Source organism: Polyodon spathula, chromosome 6 (genome assembly GCF_017654505.1).
Source record: "Polyodon spathula isolate WHYD16114869_AA chromosome 6, ASM1765450v1, whole genome shotgun sequence".
NCBI lineage: Eukaryota > Metazoa > Chordata > Actinopteri > Acipenseriformes > Polyodontidae > Polyodon > Polyodon spathula.
Window position 1 is genome coordinate 76,503,391 of NC_054539.1, and position 21,471 is coordinate 76,524,861.

Sequence of the window (21,471 nt, forward strand, 5' to 3'; positions counted from 1 at the left end):
TTCCTCCAGAGTCAGTGCGGAGGTGACAGCGGTGAGCTGGGTTGAAATCAAAATAAAAAAAAAAAAAAAAAAAAAATAATAATTATAATAATTCTAAAAAGTAAAAAAAGTAAAAAAAAAAAAAAGACAAACCTCTGACAAAACAGCTTCAGTGAAGACTTTAATATCCATCATTGGTAACACATTTGTCTACTTCTCATTTTCTGTTGCCTTCTAGTATAAAGGTAAATCTTTCACAGAGTTGCTTTGTTGGTTTTCCTAGAAGCAGTGCGGTCAGCGTGCAGGACCCCTTTTCAGAGATCAGTGACCCTGCATTCCAGAAGCACAGCACTCCGTACCAGCCTGGGGTGAACACGCCGGAGGGGATGATGAGGATGCACTTTGAATCCAGTAAGGGTCCTCTTGGTGGGATGAGAAAAGGTGACTTGTTGTTGTGTAATGTTTGTACAGAGTGCTTCTAAAGTAAGATGATGTGCACCACATTGACCCAGCTTCCTCTGCGACCCAATGTGTGGCCCTTGTTTTAATATAAAAAGTTTCACAAGAATCAGCACTGTATACCCTCATTATAAAAGCAATGCCAAGGCCCTTGCAGTGATGAGGCTCTAGTCAGCTGATTATAACTTGCTATCTGGAAAGGATTCTGTAATTGAAGCAAATAGAAATCACTCTGAACAGGACAGGAGTTGAAGTGTAGATGAAGTAAAGCTGTGCCCCCTCTATGGGCCACGAGGGAAGTTACCTTTAAAGGCTCTGTCGATTTTTCATGTTTTTATGACTGCTGGTGCATGGAAACCAGCCTTGTTTTTTGTTTATATTTATTTATTGCATTTATATAGCACCTTTTATACAAAAGCATCACAAAGCACTGTACAGTACATAGCAGAAAGAAAGAACAAACTACAATACATTTGTGTAGCATGTCACACACAACCTTCGCAGTCAGACCATTTAAATAACAGTATACACACAACAATACAAAAGCAACAATTTTAAAGTTACATTAAAACCCACTAAGATAAGAAAGCCATTTTATAAAAGTGCCTTTTTAGTCTTGACTTGAAAACTGTAACAGTCCCAGCTTTCCTGACAAACGAAGGCAGAGCATTCCATAATTTCGGAGGTCTACAAGAAAAAGCCCTCCCTCCTCCCGTGTTGCTTTTGTTGACCCTGGAATAACCACCAGCCCCGCATCCTGTGATCTCAGAGCAATTCACAGAAAGAAGGCATTCTAAGAATGCACTGTAACTGAGCCCACGTCCTTGGCATGCTGTCCTGTTATTTTCCCTTCTTTGCACATGCTTATGCAGTAAGGGGGAGGCTGCGCACAAACCGACATCCCTGCATGCCAGAGGAGGACACTGCACTGCACGTCGCACTGCCCACTACTGCACAGCACGCCATTGACTGGCTTTCTCATAGAGGTCTGTGCCTGGCATTCTGTGGAAACAAGGAATTACACTCCCCACCTAGGCCTAGGGCTGCTATTTGTAATCCTTAACATGACACTGCCATCTAGTGGGAAAACAGATCATAGTGCTTTGTTGAGTTAATGTAGAACACAAACTGCTAACAGCTCTATCCTATATCCAAGGGAAATGAAGATCCAGCAAGGTTTTAATGAAGAAAAGCAATTGATAAACTGAAAACTCACTTTTAATAATTAGCTACAATGAGTAATAAAATACTGTAAATCGATAAATATTTGCAGACTTTTTATTATGCATTTTTCGTGCATGAAAAAAATGCAAACGTTTTTGGCACAAATGTCAAATTTCTCTAACAATACATACTTTGTATATTGCAACAGATTGCCAACATTTCTGGAGCAAAATATGTTTTATGGGTGTGTTGCCAAATATTTTGGTTGCAAATATGTGTGGCTTACAGCAATTATTAAAATATGCATTTTCAGTTTATCAATTACGTTATTAAGAAGGCATTGTACTGTATGAAAAGCGGTACTTAAAATGGGATTGAAGACTGTGACTTTACTGGTTTGTTTTAGCGCTGTTTTCATGTATTTTGGGGTGACTGTTAACCTGCACTAATTGAATGTTCGATGGCCAGGGTTTTGGGGTGACAGTTAACCTGCAGTAATTGAATGTTCGATGGCCAGGGTTTTGGGGTGACTGTTAACCTACGCTAATCGAATGTTTGTTCTCCTCAGTGCCTGGAAACAGTGAGCCTTTCATGAGTCCAGCACAGCTGTCCAGCAGTGGGATGCAGGACATGTACAGCCGGCCCCCCTCAGGCGGGATGTCCAGTCTGGGGATGGGGCAGAGGCAGCAGTACCCCTATGGGCCAGGGTATGACAGGAGGTGAGGGGGACTGAACCGGGGCCAGGCTTCCTAATACACTCCAGCATCATAATGTATTATCAGCATTCCCTTCAGAGAGAACTACTTATCTCATTGTAATGGAACGTGAATATTCACCCTCACATGCACTCCCCCATCTCCACCTCCCCATCCCCATCCCTCCTCCTCCCTCCTCTCCCCCTCCCCTAGGTAGGTCCTGCGAAAGGGCAGGAGGGAGGAGGGGTCAGGGGTATAGCTTGGGTTCTCCCTTTTCTCAGGGGGGAGGGGGGGTATCCAAGGGAGGGTTCTCACCTCTTCTAGAATCCTCAACTACCCCCCACCTTCTAGGGGATAGAGGTGGCAGAGGGGTAGGGGGTAGGGGTAGGGGTAGTGGAGGATCCGAAGCGGGTAGGCGGGGTGGGAGGGAGAGAGGGGGGAGACCCAGGGACTCCCAGGGTAGGACAGGGAGGAGGAGGGGATAGAGGTGGAGGGGTAGGGGGTCCATCCCTCTATCCCCCCTACCCAAGGGGGGTGGGGGAGAGGGGAGAGGCCCAGGGGAGAGGGGTAGGAGCGAGCCCCTCTCTACATTCCCATTCTCCAACCCTCCTTCTCTTAACTGCTGTGTAACTGTATGTTAATAAGTGTTATACACGGTGGCTGACTGTGTGTGTTTTCTTTCATGCTTCCCTCAGACCAGATCACGGGATGGGCCCAGAAGGTAGTCTGCGGCCCCCTGGTGGTCAGAGTAATATGGTGCCTTCAAACAGTGACCCCAGCATGTACTCTCCACACCGACACCCTGGCCAGCAAAGGTAAGGGTGTAGTCTGTAATATCACAGAGGCTGTACTCGCCACACACCCTGGCCAGCAGAGGTAAGGGTGTAGTCTGTAATATCACAGAGGCTGTACTCGCCACACACCCTGGCCAGCAGAGATAAGGGTGTAGTCTGTAATATCACAGAGGCTGTACTCGCCACACACCCTGGCCAGCAGAGGTAAGGGTGTAGTCTGTAATATCACAGAGGCTGTACTCACCACACACTCTGGCCAGCAGAGGTAAGGTGTAGTCTGTAATATCACAGAGGCTGTACCTGCCACACACCCTGGCCAGCAGAGGTAAAGGTGTAGTCTGTAATATCACAGAGGCTGTACTCGCCACACACCCTGGCCAGCAGAGGTAAGGGTGTAGTCTGTAATATCACAGAGGCTGTACTCACCACACACCCTGGCCAGCAGAGATATTATTGCAGATGTTTTTTTTGGCAACAGTGTCATGATGAATACTAGCAGAGAAGAATCTGTTAAATCTCTCTTTGGGTGTAACATTCTTAAAGGTTCCTGTAGAAGGTTGTTTGAGCTGTAAGAGGGCTTCAAAGTGTGATTCCTAATCTTCTGCATTTGTATTTTATAGTCAGAAGTATAACATAATAATACATAATAATAATAATAATAATAATAATAATAATAATAATAATAATAATAATAATAATAATAATCTCAAGATCATTTTGAAGTAATTCTCATGATGGGGATTCAGAGTTGTAAAACCTAGCCCAGCACTGCCTGTCTTTGTTGTTCAGAATTCCTCTCGTGTGATGACACAGAAGCGTCTCCACAGAGGCTTGCTTCACTTTGTATTGTGTCTGTTGCAGACATGACCCCTACAGGCAGCAGTACTCAGGACAGAGCACTCCCTCCTCACAGCTTCCATATGGATCACATCAGCCTGCCTTGTTCCCTCAGCAACAGGTAAGACAGGCTGCCTGCTTCATTTTCATTGCATTAGAACATAAACAACATTAAACAAACACAAACATTATATATATATATATAAATAAAGTGAAGTGAAAGGTGAGGTTTGCTGCAGTGTCCAGCTTGCAGCTCCAGAATGGGAGAAGGCAATCCTCCCCCTTTGACTCCTCTTTTATTAAGCGGCAGCAGTTGCTTTTCACTGGCTTGGTGTTTCTGTGTTTGTTCAGTGGAGACCCACATGCTGTGTGTAGGGCTGTAGGAAAGATAACATGAGACCTTTCTAGTAGATGCCAAAGATATTCCTCTCAAATCCACACAGCAGTAAACTTATCAGATATTACTAGCATGTATTTATGTACGCTAGTTAAAGTCACTGTAAGAAACTGACATTAATTAGTTATCTTTGTGTAAAGTTACATAGTCCTAAATGAAAAAATAAAATGTACCGTTTACCGTAATGTGTGACCGATGTATTGATATTAGTACATATTAGGTAAAAGTTACTAGCATTATCTTATCATTTTCAATGTACTTTGATGCTTTAGTTGCAGACGGTTAACAAAGCCATTCAAATTGGTACAAAAAAACATCAACATTAAAATGAGACTGGCAGAGGACCCAGGTGACTGCACTTAGCAAACAAGAGCCCCCAGCCTCCTCTCAGAGAACAGGATGAAACACACTAGAAGGGCTGCTTGAAGAGTCTTGTGCCGCTGGAACATTCTCCACAGGCTGCCACCTCAGCAAAGGGCATGCTTTGTTTCAGTGCTTTTTTTATATAGAGCAAAGTGAAGATTAATATAATCTGGTAGCAGTAAATGTCTCACAGCAATATAACACAAGTGCAGCGTTCTTTTATCTGAAATTACAATATTGTGAAATACAAATTTACATTAAAAAAACATGGCACATGAAAAGCTAGTAGCAAAAAAAAAACAGCATCTCCCTGATAGGTAGACTTTCATCCCAGACACAGAACAAAGAGTTTCTCCTTGTCAGGTAGACTTTCATCCCAGACACAGAACAAAGAGTTTCTCCTTGACAGGTAGACTTTCATCCCAGACACAGAACAAAGAGTTTCTCCTTGACAGGTAGACTTTCATCCCAGACACAGAACAAAGAGTTTCTCCTTGACAGGTAGACTTTCATCCCAGACACAGAACAAAGAGTTTCTCCTTGACAGGTAGACTTTCATCCCAGACACAGAACAAAGAGTTTCTCCTTGTCAGGTAGACTTTCATCCCAGACACAGAACAAAGAGTTTCTCCTTGACAGGTAGACTTTCACCCCAGACACAGAACAAAGAGTTTCTCCTTGACAGGTAGACTTTCACCCCAGACACAGAAAAAAGAGTTTCTCCTTGACAGGTAGACTTTCACCCCAGACACAGAACAAACAGTGAAAACATACATTCCAGATAAATCCCTCCCCCAGGCTATTGCAGGACATACTGACCCTAACCCTGACCCAGACCCAATACTGACCACAGCACATCTTTAACATTTAATCTTGACAGCAAAAGAGATGGGGATTTCACAATATTTAACACTACTACAAATTCCTTCCCAGGGCTATAAACGTCCCATGGAGGGCATGTACTGCCCCCCAGCCAAGCGCCACGAAGGGGAAGTCTACAGCATGCAGTATGGCAGCCAGCACCCCGACATGTACAGCCAGTATGGCAGCAGCTTCTCTGGGCCCGAGCGGCGGCCAATTCAGGGACAGTATCCATACCCTTACAGCCGGGACAGGCTGCAGATAGCTGGGCAACCCCCCCCACAGCAGCACGGGATGCTGAGCAGTGCCCTCCAGCACACCTCCAACACTGGCGCGGGCCCCCAGCAAAACACGTGGCCCTCCAGGACTGCTCTGCCTTATCCCTACACCAACAGACAAGGACCCGGGGGATCATCCCAGGGACCCATCTACCCTGGTATGGGCAGGGAGGATGAGAGCGTGGTTCCTGACCAGAGGCTAAACCCAGAGAGCCAATGGCCAAGTCACATCAACCAGGGGCAGTCCCCCTACCTGCCCCATTCCTCCGGCTGCCTGCCCTCCATGACCTCACGGCCCCCCCAGCCCTCCTATCAGACTCCTCCCTCTATGCCAAACCATATCTCCGGGGCGCCTAGCCCTGCCTCCTTCCAGCGCTCCCTGGAGTCCCGCGTGTCCCCCAGCAAGTCGCTCTTTCTACCAGCCATGAAGATGCAGAAGGTGGGCCACCCCGCCCCCGCGTCCCACGTCAGCAGCCCCGCGGTTCAGCCACCAGTCGACAGGTGTGAGATAGGCTTTCCCCCTGGCTCTGCGGAGGCAACTCAGCCTGTCCTGAAGCCACGGCGCAGGATCACCTCCAAGGACACGGGTAAGGGTCCTTTGACTGAGAATCCACTGGGGATTCAAACTCAGAACAAGCAGTATGTGTGCAGAGTGCAATAAACAGCAGATATTTAATTTGTCCGTCAGTCTGTTAATCTGCCCAGTCTCCGACCCTCTTTTCTTTTTTATAAAAATAGTTGTGTCCAGTTTTTTAACTGTCCCTGATTTCAAAAGGTTGTTGTGCAGAATAAAGAGGCTGGGTCCAGTGAGGGCATGTTTAAGGACACCCAGTCAGTGTTCTGAGAGAGCTGTATGTGTAGAATAATCTGAAGGAAAAAGCAGCAAAAAAAGTTGGGAAACCAATCAGCCTCCGAAATATTTCCCTGCAGGGTGTCAGAGCTCTGGGGGAGGCCCCACTAAATTCAGAACATTCGAACATGCAGGCGTTGGCTGTATGACACTTTCCATGTGAAGCTCAGATTTAAAGTTGTCTTGAAAAAATGTAATGTCCCAGACTTCCACAGTTTATAAAAAGTATGGATTACTTTCAAGCATGCACACTTAACTAATTTTTATGTGTGTGTTTTCCTGTTTCTTCTCCTTAGCAACCCCAGAGGCATGGCGTGTGATGATGTCTCTAAAATCCGGTCTCCTGGCTGAAAGCACATGGGCTCTAGATACCATTAACATCCTTCTGTACGATGACAGCACGGTCGCCTCGTTTAACCTCCTGCAGGTAAGAGATCCTTCTGTACGGTGACAGCACGGTCGCCTCGTTCAACCTCCTGCAGGTAAGAGATCCTTCTGTACGATGACAGCACGGTCGCCTCGTTTAACCTCCTGCAGGTAAGAGATCCTTCTGTACGGTGACAGCACGGTCGCCTCGTTCAACCTCCTGCAGGTAAGAGATCCTTCTGTACGGTGACAGCACGGTCGCCTCGTTCAACCTCCTGCAGGTAAGAGATCCTTCTGTACGATGACAGCACGGTCGCCTCGTTTAACCTCCTGCAGGTAAGAGATCCTTCTGTACGGTGACAGCACGGTCGCCTCGTTTAACCTCCTGCAGGTAAGAGATCCTTCTGTACGGTGACAGCACGGTCGCCTCATTTAACCTCCTGCAGGTAAGAGATCCTTCTGTACGGTGACAGCACGGTCGCCTCGTTTAACCTCCTGCAGGTAAGAGATCCTTCTGTACGGTGACAGCACGGTCGCCTCGTTTAACCTCCTGCAGGTAAGAGATCCTTCTGTACGATGACAGCACGGTCGCCTCGTTCAACCTCTGTACTGCAGGTAAGAGATCCTTCTGTACGGTGACAGCACGGTCGCCTCGTTCAACCTCCTGCAGGTAAGAGATCCTTCTGTACGATGACAGCACGGTCGCCTCGTTTAACCTCCTGCAGGTAAGAGATCCTTCTGTACGATGACAGCACGGTCGCCTCGTTTAACCTCCTGCAGGTAAGAGATCCTTCTGTACGATGACAGCACGGTCGCCTCGTTCAACCTCCTGCAGGTAAGAGATCCTTCTGTACGGTGACAGCACGGTCGCCTCGTTCAACCTCCTGCAGGTAAGAGATCCTTCTGTACGACAGCACGGTGACAGCACGGTCGCCTCGTTTAACCTCCTGCAGGTAAGAGATCCTTCTGTACGGTGACAGCACGGTCGCCTCGTTTAACCTCCTGCAGGTAAGAGATCCTTCTGTACGATGACAGCACGGTCGCCTCGTTTAACCTCCTGCAGGTAAGAGATCCTTCTGTACGATGACAGCACGGTCGCCTCGTTCAACCTCCTGCAGGTAAGAGATCCTTCTGTACGATGACAGCACGGTCGCCTCGTTTAACCTCCTGCAGGTAAGAGATCCTTCTGTACGGTGACAGCACGGTCGCCTCGTTTAACCTCCTGCAGGTAAGAGATCCTTCTGTACGATGACAGCACGGTCGCCTCGTTTAACCTCCTGCAGGTAAGAGATCCTTCTGTACGATGACAGCACGGTCGCCTCGTTTAACCTCCTGCAGGTAAGAGATCCTTCTGTACGATGACAGCACGGTCGCCTCGTTTAACCTCCTGCAGGTAAGAGATCCTTCTGTACGATGACAGCACGGTCGCCTCGTTTAACCTCCTGCAGGTAAGAGATCCTTCTGTACGATGACAGCACGGTCGCCTCGTTTAACCTCCTGCAGGTAAGGGAATTACATGAAACACATAATGCAGATAGTTTTCTATATAAGAGTTTTTGATCAACAAATAAAGAAAGCAATGATAAGTCCATCAAATTATTACTTGTATGGCAATTTAACCCAACTGTATAAAGGTGTATTTCCTGTATAAATGTGCATTTCCTGTATAAATGTGTATTTCCTGTATAAATGTGTATTTCCTATAAAGAGCTTTGACTTGGTATAGTACATTTCAAGTTCTACTGTTTATAAAAGCTTTGCCATTTTTTTCCTTTTAGTTACCTGGATTCTTGGAACTCATGGTTGAGTATTTCAGAAAATGCCTGATTGAAATATTCGGCATCCTAAAGGAATATGAAATTGGTGCTCCAGGCCAGAAGGCTCTTCTTGAACCGGTTTCCATTAAAAAGGAGAACATTCAGGTCGAAGCGATTGATTGTGGGACAGAGGAGAATAAAGCAAACTGCAAGGAGGAGCAGGCTCAGGAACCGGATGAGCCCGAGAGATCTGAGATCGACAAGGAAGAGGAGGCAGAGGCAGAGGAACAGGAAGAGAAGAGGGGGGTCGATACTGGACAGGAGACCTTGGACAAGCCTGAGGAGAAGCCAAAGCAAGCCAGTAAGTTCGACAAGCTGCCCCTGGAGCTGGTGGATGCAGAGGATGACTTTGTGGTGGAACGCTCAGAGCAGCTGGGACACGTCCAGGAGTTCAGCAGCGGGCTCCTCCATTGGAAGATCGGGGGAGGAGACTCCACTGAACACATCCAGACCCACTTTGAGAGCAGGGTGGAGGTGGCGATGAGGGGGCGGCATGGGGACTCCTGTGCCAACCCAGACAAAGAGCACAAGAAAAACGAGCAAGTGGAAATGGAGGAAGCAGTGTCAGAAGAGCAAGTGGAGAACAGCATCACGGCAACCATCGATGATGTGCTGAGTGCCCGCCCTGGAACTCTCACGGAAGGCAATCTGTTTCCCACCTCCACACACCCTGACCAGCCGCCCTCACACATTCGTCAAGCCAAGAGCCACAGAAACATCAAGCTTCTGGAAGATGAGCACAGGACTCGAGACGAGCTGCCTCTGTCCACCATCGCCAGCTGGCAGGACTCTCTCACCAAACGCTGCATCTGCGTGTCCAACATTGTGCGCAGCTTATCCTTTGTGCCGGGAAACGATGCAGAGATGTCAAAACACTCTGGGCTGGTCCTGATCTTGGGGAAGATGGTCCTTCTGCACCATGAGCATCCCGAGAGGAAGCGAGCCCCCCAGACCTACGAGACCGGAGAGGTGCAGGACAAGGGACTGGCGTGCAGCAAGGACGAGTGGTGGTGGGACTGCCTGGCAGTCCTGCGGGAGGACAGCTTGGTCACCTTGGCTAACATTGCTGGGCACCTGGACCTCTCTCTTTACCCACAGAGCATTTGCCTGCCCATCTTGGATGGGCTACTCCATTGGATGGTCTGCCCATCAGCCGAGGCCCAGGACCCCTTCCCCCTGGCAGAGCCGAGCTCAGCCCTCACCCCCCAGAGACTTGCACTGGAGACCCTGTGCAAGCTTAGCGTCCAGGACAGCAATGTGGACCTCATCCTGGCGACCGCGCCCTTCAGCCGGCTGGAGAAGCTGTACGCCACCTTGCTTCGTTTTGTAGGAGACCGCAAGAACCAGGTCTACCGGGAAATGTCCGTAGCCATTTTATCTAACCTTGCCCAGGGAGACACATTGGCATCACGGGCCATAGCTGTGCAGAAAGGAAGCATTGGGAACTTATTAAGCTTCCTGGAGGATGGGGTCACCCTGGCACAGTACCAACAGAGCCAGCACAACCACCTCCACATGGAGCCGCCCAGCATCAACATGATGTGCAGGGCAGCAAAGGCTCTTCTTGCCATGGCCAGGGTGGAGGAGAATCGCTCAGAGTTTGTTTTGTTTGAGGGACGGCTGCTTGACATTTCCATATCCTCTGTGCTAAACTCCACAGTGGCCTGCATCATTTGTGAAGTACTCTTTCAGATTGGACGCTTATGACACCAGTGGGAGGCCAAGCATGTGTGAATAGAGACAGAAAAACAGGTCACATATAATTGGCTCTATATATTTTGTATTTAAACAAATAATAATAATAATAATAATAATAATAATAATAATCAAAGAAGAAGAAGAATCTTGATGTGTCTCATTGGTATTTCTGAGGGTTCCTCTTAATTTATTTTTAGATTTTTTTTTAAATGTTTTTTTATACAGATGTTTTGTTTTGTTTTCTAAACATACATATTTAAATTGTGTCAAAAATTGTACAACTCAGTTCTTGTGTCACTTACAGAAAACAAATCACTGTTCTGATTGAGACAAGGAAATATATGCCCCTCCCAAATTGCTGTGCAACAGGGAAATTGATTGTGGGTTTATTGTTTGGCAATACACCAATCTGTGCACCAAGGGGCAGTGTTGCATGGGGGCCTGGCAGTTAAAAAACATCTGGATTTTCTAAATAATTCACTTCAATACTGTCATAGACACATCCCGTTTGGACCTCCTCAATATGAAGGTCTCAAGGGGTTTCTGAAGTCATGTTGGGTTTGTTTGTTTTGTATGGCCTATGGCTCATGGTGTGTAGAAGCTGTGCATTGAGGGCAGCCTCAGTTCTTTTTTGTTAGAATATGGCTTTTTCCTCTCTCACCCCCACCCTCCAAAGCTGTGCTTACTACAAAATGATGGTAGTTTTTAATTGTTATTATTGTTACTAGAAGTCTATTATTCTATTATTATTGTTATTATTATTATAAATCTGTTGTTATTTGGGCCCTTTCTCCTACCGAGGGTCTTGTATGTAAGAAGTCAAGCTCAATTGATCAAGGTGTGGAAGTGATTATTTACAAGCAGTTATTAAATAAAATGAAGATCACAGATCTCAAAGATTTCTTCAGCGCTGCAAATCAGCATATTTCTACTTCAGATAATGTTGTTTAAAAATACAACCTTGATGTAAATTCTTTCTTTCCCTGTGGCTTAATGAATATCATTTATTCAGTATAACGTTTATACTATCTGTTCCACATGTTCAAAGTAAATGTATATTAAATCTTGTTACACACCTTGATGGGTGTTCTTGAATGCTTTGTCATGTTTATCAAACCGCTGGGCATTGAGTAACTCACTCAATACTGTGGCATTTCCCCACCCTTGAGTCCCTAGACAAGCCATGGTTAGTGCTGTGCATGGCTAGTCCATGTTTCTAATGGTGGCTTGCTGCTTTCTGTAGAGAGCTGGGTCACTTTTTGCACTGTATTAGTATAGTCTTCACAGTAAGCGTAATGGAAGAGGAGTGTGCCTCTCCTTCCCCAGAGCAGCGACTTCATATAATGTCACCTATTTCCCAGTATGTACTTTGCAGCAGTACAGAATGTAAAATTTCAATAATGAATTGTACTTCCAGCTGAACCTGTCTCTTAAACCAGCTCAGCCTGATTTCTAGATCACCAAACCATCTACCCACATGCAAATGCACATTACATAAGCCTGAGTCACTGTATTCTACAGATATCTGTAAAAGGAGAAACTCTCACAAACAAAAGCCACAGTACAATTATTTACTCTCACTCTAAAGCCACATTTTTGCATCTGATCCCACTCTCTGTACCTATTACACCCCAGCACTCCCCACAGTGCAGGCTGTGGGAGATGCAGAGGCAGAAGTGTCACTGGAAGCCAAAGGCAAGGCGCTTACTAGGCTGCCAACAGCGGGTTTGGATTTTGTTTGTAACTACTGTATATATTTAGAATACTCGTGGACTGTAACTCGTAGGCAATTCAGTATAATGAAAACACGTCAGACACCACCCACATCATCACGTCAGCTCACCATACTGAACACCTTGTGCTTAAGTTTTGATTAAAAGTACACTTTTTGTTTTAAATCTCTTATCAGCCCTTGCAATATTATCACTAGTCTCCATGTTCCTCTGTTAAAGATATTTTGGTTCTTAGTCTGTTTTTGACAGAGGTAGACATTTCAAAGACAGCTCTATAGATAGATTCAAAGTTGCTGTTGTTTCCTGGTACCTGATCACTTCATCAGTCACACTGTTCAAATGCACTGCAGTGACTGATACTTGATCACTTAACTGCAGTTCAAACGCACTACAGTGCCTGGGACCTGATCACTTCATGGGTCACACTGTTCAAACGCACTACAGTGCCTGGGACCTGATCACTTAACTGCAGTTCAAACGCACTACAGTGCCTGGGACCTGATCACTTCATGGGTCACACTGTTCAAACGCACTACAGTGCCTGGGACCTGATCACTTAACTGCAGTTCAAACGCACTACAGTGCCTGGGACCTGATCACTTAATGGGTCACACTGTTCAAATGCATTACAGTGCCTGGGACCTGATCACTTCATGGGTCACGCTGTTCAAACGCACTACAGTGCCTGGGACCTGATCGCTTTACTGCAGTTCAAACTCACTGCAGTGCCTGGTACCTGATCACTTCATGGGTCACACTGTTCAAACGCACTACAGTGCCTGGGACCTGATCGCTTCACTGCAGTTCAAACTCACTGCAGTGCCTGGTACCTGATCACTTCATGGGTCACACTGTTCAAATGCACTACAGTGCCTGGGACCTGATCGCTTCACTGCAGTTCAAACTCACTGCAGTGCCTGGTACCTGATCACTTCATGGGTCACACTGTTCAAATGCACTACAGTGCCTGGGACCTGATCGCTTCACTGCAGTTCAAACTCACTGCAGTGCCTGGTACCTGATCACTTCATGGGTCACACTGTTCAAACCAACTGCAGTGCCTGGGACCTGATAATATCACTGAAGTTCCTGGTACCTGATCACTTCACAGTAGTTCAAACTCACTCCAGTTGATCACTCTGCAACCAGATCATGTGACCTACATCACATCACCAACTGTTTAGCATTGCATTTTAAAAGTACAGTAATCCGTGGTGTATCTGCCCTCACTATTTATCCGCCACGATCAAGCTCTCCAGCAGTGTGTGTGTGTGTGTGTGTGTGTGTGTGTGTGTGTGTGTGTGTGTGTGTGTGTGTGTGTGTGTGTGTGTGTGTGTGTGTGTGTGTGTGTGTGTGTGTGTGTGTGTGTGTGTGTGTGTGTGTGTGTGTGTGTGTGTGTGTGTGTGTGTGTGTGTGTGTGTGTGTAAGCAAGCTGAACAGAACCATGACTGGATACCGAAGAGTGAGTAAGCAAGCTGAACAGAACCAGGGCTGGATACCGAAGAGTGAGTAAGCAAGCTGAACAGAACCAGGGCTGGATACTGAAGAGTGAGTAAGCAAGCTGAACAGAACCATGGCTGGATACTGAAGAGTGAGTAAGCAAGCTGAACAGAACCAGGGCTGGATACTGAAGAGTGAGTAAGCAAGCTGAACAGAACCATGACTGGATACCGAAAGCTGAACAGAACCATGACTGGGAGTGAGTAAGCAAGCTGAACAGAACCATGACTGGATACCGAAGAGTGAGTAAGCAAGCTGAACAGAACCATGACTGGATACCGAAGAGTGAGTAAGCAAGCTGAACAGAACCAGGGCTGGATACCGAAGAGTGAGTAAGCAAGCTGAACAGAACCAGGGCTGGATACCGAAGAGTGAGTAAGCAAGCTGAACAGAACCAGGGCTGGATACCGAAGAGTGAGTAAGCAAGCTGAACAGAACCAGGGCTGGACACCGAAGAGTGAGTAAGCAAGCTGAACAGAACCAGGGCTGGACACCGAAGAGTGAGTAAGCAAGCTGAACAGAACCAGGGCTGGATACCGAAGAGTGAGTAAGCAAGCTGAACAGAACCAGGGCTGGATACCGAAGAGTGAGTAAGCAAGCTGAACAGAACCATGACTGGATACCGAAGAGTGAGTAAGCAAGCTGAACAGAACCATGGCTGGATACCGAAGAGTGAGTAAGCAAGCTGAACAGAACCAGGGCTGGATACTGAAGAGTGAGTAAGCAAGCTGAACAGAACCAGGGCTGGATACCGAAGAGTGAGTAAGCAAGCTGAACAGAACCAGGGCTGGATACCGAAGAGTGAGTAAGCAAGCTGAACAGAACCATGACTGGATACTGAAGAGTGAGTAAGCAAGCTGAACAGAACCAGGGCTGGATACCGAAGAGTGAGTAAGCAAGCTGAACAGAACCATGACTGGATACTGAAGAGTGAGTAAGCAAGCTGAACAGAACCAGGGCTGGATACCGAAGAGTGAGTAAGCAAGCTGAACAGAACCATGACTGGATACTGAAGAGTGAGTAAGCAAGCTGAACAGAACCAGGGCTGGATACTGAAGAGTGAGTAAGCAAGTCGAAACCACCAACAGCCAGAGTTTGTTTAATATTGAACAGAGATTAGTTCAGAGATTGTAGATCGCACCAAAGTTTTCATACACTCTGTTGTATGTGCTCCATGCACTGCCATTGTTGGCTGTGTCACGTGAGCTGTTCAGTGTGTCGATATCTAAATAAATCATGTTTGTGTGTATCAACTTCAAACTCCGTCTCGCTCTCCTGCCTGTCACTCAGCAGCGAATGCACGCACCCACTCGGGTACTCTGTCACAAGCATTATTACCCTGTACCTTTCTAAACAAGGCATTTAGGGGAGCTCCCCAATAAAAGCAGATTCTCAAAACAATAATTGTGTAAATATAGTAACTGATAACAGTATAGTGTTATATTTTAAATGTTTTTTATTGCATATCCCGATTGTTTGTGATAAACCATAATATTCTCGACTGTACAACGAAACAGGAGTTTTTATATATTATATATATACTTAGATAAATGTAACTGGGCACAAAATAACAAGCAAATATACACAGAATACAGCATTACTGTTTTGAAAACAGTTTAAGCTCAAAATAACAATGTCTGATACAAACAAACTTGTACATGATAGTCCATAGCTATGTATGTCAAATCAGTCACAAATCTGGCATGTACATTTGTAGGCATCTCCAAAATACTGTATAAAAGTACCTTTAATGAAATCTGAAGCCTGATTCAGAAGTATTAGTGCGTAACTGAGAGCAGTACTGTATTTGCACATGTTTTTAAAATGATGTTTGACAAGATTCAATAAAAAAGAAGGTCACAGTGAGGGGCTGTTAAAATCCATCACTTTGATTTGAAGAGATTCTCCCAGCTAAACGGCTCAGCATTGGCAGGAGGTTCTTCGTTTCTCGGAATAGCTGGGAAGAAAGACTGCATCTTTCCCCGGAACTCTTTCAGCTGGAAAGCAAACCACATCAACATTGTAAGAGTCTCCAATCCCACCAAGCACAGAATATAGCAGATCCTATTGCACTGCCTATCCATCAATCTCTGCTGTAACAATGCAGTAATACATACCTGCTAATGGTGCAGAAATCAATCATAACAGGAGAGGTAAAAAATATCCAGCAAAGATGCCACCTATATTCCATGTTTTACATACAGTAGCTTAATAATGCATCCCTAAACACAGACAGTCCATTGGATCTCTTTCCTACAGTATTCTCTCATTTACATACACCATTTCTGAGGCTTCTTTGGAAAAGCACTCTTATCGAAGCATCAGGACCACACACTGCAATTAATGACTCATTCAGCTTTTAATGGAAACTGTGCTTGTCTTCAGCTCAGTAAATGACAAGGACAAGTCCTGGTAATTGGAGAGCTGGATGACAGTGCAGAATGGAATTCAGCAGGATTGAGCCACAACTGGGGTATTAAGTCAGAACTGTATATATTATTTAAATAATGACTGGATATAGTAACACACTCGTTACACTGTCAGTTAAATGAGTTGCTTATCTAACCTTTTTATGCATGTCGACCTCAAATGGGGACGGACTAAAAAAAAAATAGTCTTTAGATGCAAATGCCATTTCCCCCTTATTAAGCAATGGGGGAAAAAAAATTAAAACATTTAATTAAACATTTAATTCAGTTTAGTTTAATTAAACTGTATGGGTCTTTTTTTGTGTTCAATTATAATTGTACACCCAATCTTCTCCCAATTTGCGCCAGAAAAAAGAAAATTTGCAAAGAGCGCCAGAGCCAATGCAACGTTCCCTTCGGAGTCTCCAGTGAAGACTGGCGACTTCACACAGCCAGGATGTGAACCTGCGCTGTAGAACTCACCCTGCACATCATGGTTGTGCTTCTACCCGATGAGTCATTTGGGGACCCCCAAAAACAACTTCCTTTTCTGCTATCTTCAACATTTCATGCATGAAAGGGTTACGAAGGAACAAGAGAAAACACTGATTGATCTCATTCAGCATGGATCTGCTACAGCAAGTAAGATCACCTACACTGTGAACTCCCATAGCCTTCCAGACAGCAAAGGTGATCAGCCCAACTCCACACCAGGCATAGAGGGAGCCCCGTCCCAGGGCTCTGAGAGCCAGCGAAGCCCCGCTCTCTGGCACTGCGGCTGTAGCTGTAACTCCCTGCAGCACAAACACATGGGAACACAGCAATGTTTGCTGGGATAGTTTAGTTAGTAAATGGCATTGAAGCCAAAACAACAAGCAGATACAAAAAAAAAAAAAACTATAGTGAAAGAAGGAAAATAAAATTGATAAATAGACTTAATACCACGATGAGTAAAGGTTTAAATAGAAAGAAATAGTAGATCACTACATCACTAACTATGTAGTAAATGACATCACAAACACATTACTAGATTTAAATAGAAATAAGTGAGTGCTGTTACTATGGCATCAAAAGCATATAAGTGCCTCCACTTTGTTTCCAAGCACACTCTCCCTTGGCAAAGGCATGTTAAACACGCTGAAACATATACTGTAGGTTAAACATAAAACACACCTTATTAAACCAATCAGGACTTTTCTTTTTGGCCACAGAAAGTGTGGTACCAAACCCTGCCACCACTCCAGCTGCAGCTACTGTTGCAAGAAAAATTCCACCTGTAAATAAATAAGCGAAAAAGAAATGTGGTATTGGGATTATTTTTAGGTATTCCATCATTGTGAGGTTGAGGTCTTTATCTGTTATAACTTTGAAGTGTGTCCGATTGGGATCACAAACGATTCAAACAATTTCTTCTTAAGACATCTGAGAGCGACTCAAGTATCAGGAAGAAACTGACCAGTCGGGTGACCCGATCCAACCTGTCAGGGCGTTTTAAACCCTGATCATGCACCTCCAACCTGTCAGTGCGTTTTAAACCCTGATCGTGCACCTCCAACCTGTCAGGGCGTTTTAAACCCTGATCGTGCACCTCCAACCTATCAGGGCGTTTTAAACCTTGATCGTGCACCTCCAACCTGTCAGGGCGTTTTAAACCCTGATCGTGCACCTCCAACCTGTCAGTGCGTTTTAAACCCTGATCGTGCACCTCCAACCTGTCAGTGCGTTTTAAACCCTGATCGTGCACCTCCAACCTGTCAGTGCGTTTTAAACCCTGATCGTCCACCTCACTGTGAAAATAAAAACGTTTTCAATGTTTGGTTTTTTGTGGGACACATAGGTCTCTTGTACCTTAAAGGGTTAATAACATACAAAAGGGGAGCAGCTAACTTGTTTTTCTTAAAATAAACCATGATTGATAACAATTGTGTTCATTTTCTTGCTTTAAGTTACAGTACCTCTTTTAACTCTTTAGGCCAGTGTGTCTACAAAGATAACTCCACTCAAACATGCAGCCTGACTTTACTGTGGCCTGCATGAGCTTATTGTTCTGTATAGTTAGTTAGTAGTGGCATATGCGCTGTAATTAAGAAAATATCATTTTGCAGTAGTCTGTTTAAAAATACAGTATATGTATGCTATTTGTATATAAATATTTAACATGTTTCATTAAATAGACAATTAAAACATTTTTCAGGGTTTAAAAAAAAAAAAAACTTTTCCACGAAACGTACGTAACTGGAGGCTGTAGACTTTTGTTCCTGTAAATCAACTTCAGCAAGTGGCAGCCAAAATGTTAAGCTAAAGGGCTATGCTGTACAAAAAGGAGCACAACATTAACAATATACATTGTGAAAAGTGTTGAATTTAAATCAAGGGAAGTAATGTTAAAACTGTACAATGCACTAGTAAGACCTCATCTTGAATATTGTGTTCAGTTCTGGTCACCTCGCTATAAAAAAGATATTGCTGCTCTAGAAAGAGTGCAAAGAAGAGCGACCAGAATTATTCCGGGCTTAAAAGGCATGTCATATGCAGACAGGCTAAAAGAATTGAATCTGTTCAGTCTTGAACAAAGAAGACTACGTGGCGACCTAATTCAAGCATTCAAAATTCTAAAAGGTATTGACAGTGTCGACCCAAGGGACTTTTTCAGCCTGAAAAAACAAACAAGGACCAGGGGTCACAAATGGAGTTTAGAAAAAGGGGCATTCAGAACAGAAAATAGGAGACACTTTTTTTACACAGAGAATTGTGAGGGTCTGGAATCAACTCCCCAGTAATGTTGTTGAAGCTGACACCCTGGGATCCTTCAAGAAGCTGCTTGATGAGATTTTGGGATCAATAAGCTACTAACAACCAAACGAGCAAGATGGGCCAAATGGCCTCCTCTCGTTTGTAAACTTTCTTATGTTCTTATGTTCTAATATGTTAAGGTACGGGTACAACAATCTCTTTCAGTTTTCAAGCAGCCTAAAATTACATGTTCATGTAGATGAATGCAGTTTTCATTACTGTGCAATTAAATATGCTATAAACTGATGGTTCGGTGATTTCATATTGAAGTTCAGTAAAATAATGCAGAATCATGCATTCAGTCAAACAATGCTGAAGCTGGCTTCTTCGCATTCCGCAAATGTAACACAAACTAAATAAGTAACTGGGGTTAAATCCCGCTGGGCCACTTATTGCAAAGTTGATTCTCAGTGGGGGAACCCCTCTACGTCCCCAATGTGTATTTAACCCGGCCCAAAACGGACTTTGATACGACAATAGAGGGCAAATATGGCACAGTACCTTAGGTTCAGCATAGAATAATGCAATGCATTGCCATTGTTGTCGTCTTGCTTTCATTCTCTACGTGTTTACGACTGGCATTATGATATTGTGGCGTGCACGGGGTAAGGCAGCAGCAAGGCTGGTAGGTGACGTAATCGCTACAATATTAATGGTATTGACTCGTAAATGACCACGCGAATCACAGCAAAACTTTAAGAAAACTATCCCATCATCCTCATACAGACAATCAGGTTTCTGTTAGCTATTTTTTTCTTCGTTGGTGCAGCCGCCATGTTGAGTTTCAGCAGAGGCATGGCGTGAAGTCACATGATGAATAAACTCGCAAAAAATGGGCATGGTATATCTTCTTCAATTACTGTACACAAATGTGTATTTTCAACTAATGTGCTGATTACATTGTTACCAGTTGCAAAACGCTTGAGATGATTTCTGAAATGGTCGTTTTTTAAAAATGGAAATAAAACAAAAACTGTCAAAAGTGCGAGTATTGTCTGATTTTAGTATCTAATTATACGACGAGTTGAAAACTAAAGTTCATGAGCAGCAATCTCTTAGAGGCAGAATCGCCAGACGCCTGCTTCGCCCACCCTGTACTATTCGCTGATGCCCGAGCGAGCTCTGCACTAATGTGACGTGCATTTTTACAGAGTGAAATCAGAGAAGCAGCTGCAAGACAGACACAAATATGCTTCTGTTAATGCTTTGTAAAAATGGTCTCAAAATAACAGGTTTACCTCGAGAGGCTGGAGTCTCGATTTGAGGTTGATATTTATGAGAATAAATTGCTGAAGTTCGATGGAAGGCTGTCTCCGTTTAAGTGTGTCAATATTTCAATAATAATAAGACCAGAACTAACTACCAGTATATTGCTGATACTAATTTTTTATTAAATGCTCACAAACATGTGTACTGTTGGAGTCCAGTTTGTTGTCTTCGACTTTGGGTTACCGAGATTCGTTTTTGCTGCCCTACTAATGTCTGAAATCCGATCGGGCTCAGCACACAGGAGGGCAACGTCGTTACTCTCTTCTGTTGCTGCACCCAACAGCACAACACACATATGACATTGTAAAATTGAAAGTTTTAATGCTTTTTGACGGCCAGTGTCGCCGCGCCGTGCTGTGATGACAGTAAGGGCAGTATTGAGATGATCAGGTGCCTGGAGTTTGAACAGTCAGCCCGAGATCTTTATCACTGATGCAGTCCACATGCTTTAAGAGTGTCTTAACGTTTCCCAGGGCTAGTGCGAATTGCAAGCCCTGGTTAATGTATTTTTGAGGTAGTGTTTTTGCACATGAAATGTCAGGCTTCAACTAGAAGTACACATATCTGTCCCAGTCCCTTCAGTTGCTTGATTGACTCTGTAGTAATGTTGTTTAACATGAGTGAAATTGTTTGTTTATTTGTAATCTCTAAAGCTCATTTCAAATGCGAAAACTTGAATATCGCCGACTATGCGACTACTAGGCACCAGTACCGGTGGAGCCGAACTATTCTGCAGCAGCACTTCAAAGTTACCATATTTTTAAAAGCGTTAGTTCCGACTACCGTATACTGACAGCAAAATATCTAAATAATGTAATTCGTGTTATTTTTGATGGGTTAATTACCGACATATTTCACTGTAAACTACCGTGTTTTATTCCTTTCTTGAAAAACGACTACTGTGAGTCAGGTTTGATCTTACCTTTAACTAATAAAAGAGTATTTTCTTCATTTTCGCCAGACAGCGAGGCACATTCACTGTTGACATTGCTGTTTGCAATCTTTCCTCCGGACGCCGCCATATTCACAAATGTCCTGTGCCCGCTGTAAAACATGTTCGACCCGCTACACAGACACATGAAAATACATTAGCATGGTCTTTTTAACAAGAAAAAAAAAAAAAAAAAAAAAAAAAAAACGAGTTTTGAGGAATGACAGTTTGTAATACTATATATGTTAATCAAAAGAAGATCTTTTTTTTAAGTAGCGA

General features: G+C 44.4%; 2 protein-coding genes across 8 annotated transcripts in view; one reads left to right on the forward strand and one right to left on the reverse strand.

Annotated features, from left to right (window-relative positions):
- LOC121317647 (AT-rich interactive domain-containing protein 1B-like) overlaps window positions 1-11,637 on the forward strand; it is a 233,649-nt gene extending 222,012 nt beyond the window's left edge. For 6 of the 7 annotated variants that reach the window (XM_041253804.1, XM_041253809.1, XM_041253807.1 and 3 more), the window contains 7 exons: window positions 263-420; window positions 2,171-2,321; window positions 2,993-3,112; window positions 3,953-4,049; window positions 5,622-6,414; window positions 6,974-7,104; window positions 8,822-11,637. In XM_041253804.1, coding sequence (XP_041109738.1) covers window positions 263-420; window positions 2,171-2,321; window positions 2,993-3,112; window positions 3,953-4,049; window positions 5,622-6,414; window positions 6,974-7,104; window positions 8,822-10,567 — 3,196 coding nt within the window. In that variant the 3' untranslated portion in view covers window positions 10,568-11,637. The remainder of the gene's footprint in view (window positions 1-262; window positions 421-2,170; window positions 2,322-2,992; window positions 3,113-3,952; window positions 4,050-5,621; window positions 6,415-6,973; window positions 7,105-8,821) is intronic. The other variant, XM_041253806.1, reaches the window with a different exon arrangement.
- Window positions 11,638-15,230: 3,593 nt separating this feature from the next.
- Window positions 15,231-21,312, reverse strand: tmem242 (transmembrane protein 242). Its single transcript, XM_041253816.1, has 4 exons — window positions 21,184-21,312; window positions 17,373-17,473; window positions 16,856-16,993; window positions 15,231-15,788 (listed from the first exon to the last, which is right to left on the reverse strand). The coding sequence occupies exons 1-4, from the start codon at window positions 21,281-21,283 to the stop codon at window positions 15,675-15,677; spliced, it is 453 nt and encodes a 150-aa protein (XP_041109750.1). The 5' UTR covers window positions 21,284-21,312; the 3' UTR covers window positions 15,231-15,674.
- Window positions 21,313-21,471: the final 159 nt, after the last annotated feature.

What these genes read in the sequence shown, in the direction of transcription:
- tmem242 (XM_041253816.1), bottom strand. Translation starts at nt 21,283, where the DNA reads ATGGCGGCGTCCGGAGGAAAGATTGCAAACAGCAATGTCAACAGTGAA. An exon ending in TACTCTTTTATTAGTTAAAG is followed by an intron (nt 17,474 to 21,183) that starts GTAAGATCAAAC and finishes ATTTATTTACAG; the next exon opens with GTGGAATTTTTCTTGCAACA. An exon ending in GTCCTGATTGGTTTAATAAG is followed by an intron (nt 16,994 to 17,372) that starts GTGTGTTTTATG and finishes TTTGTGCTGCAG; the next exon opens with GGAGTTACAGCTACAGCCGC.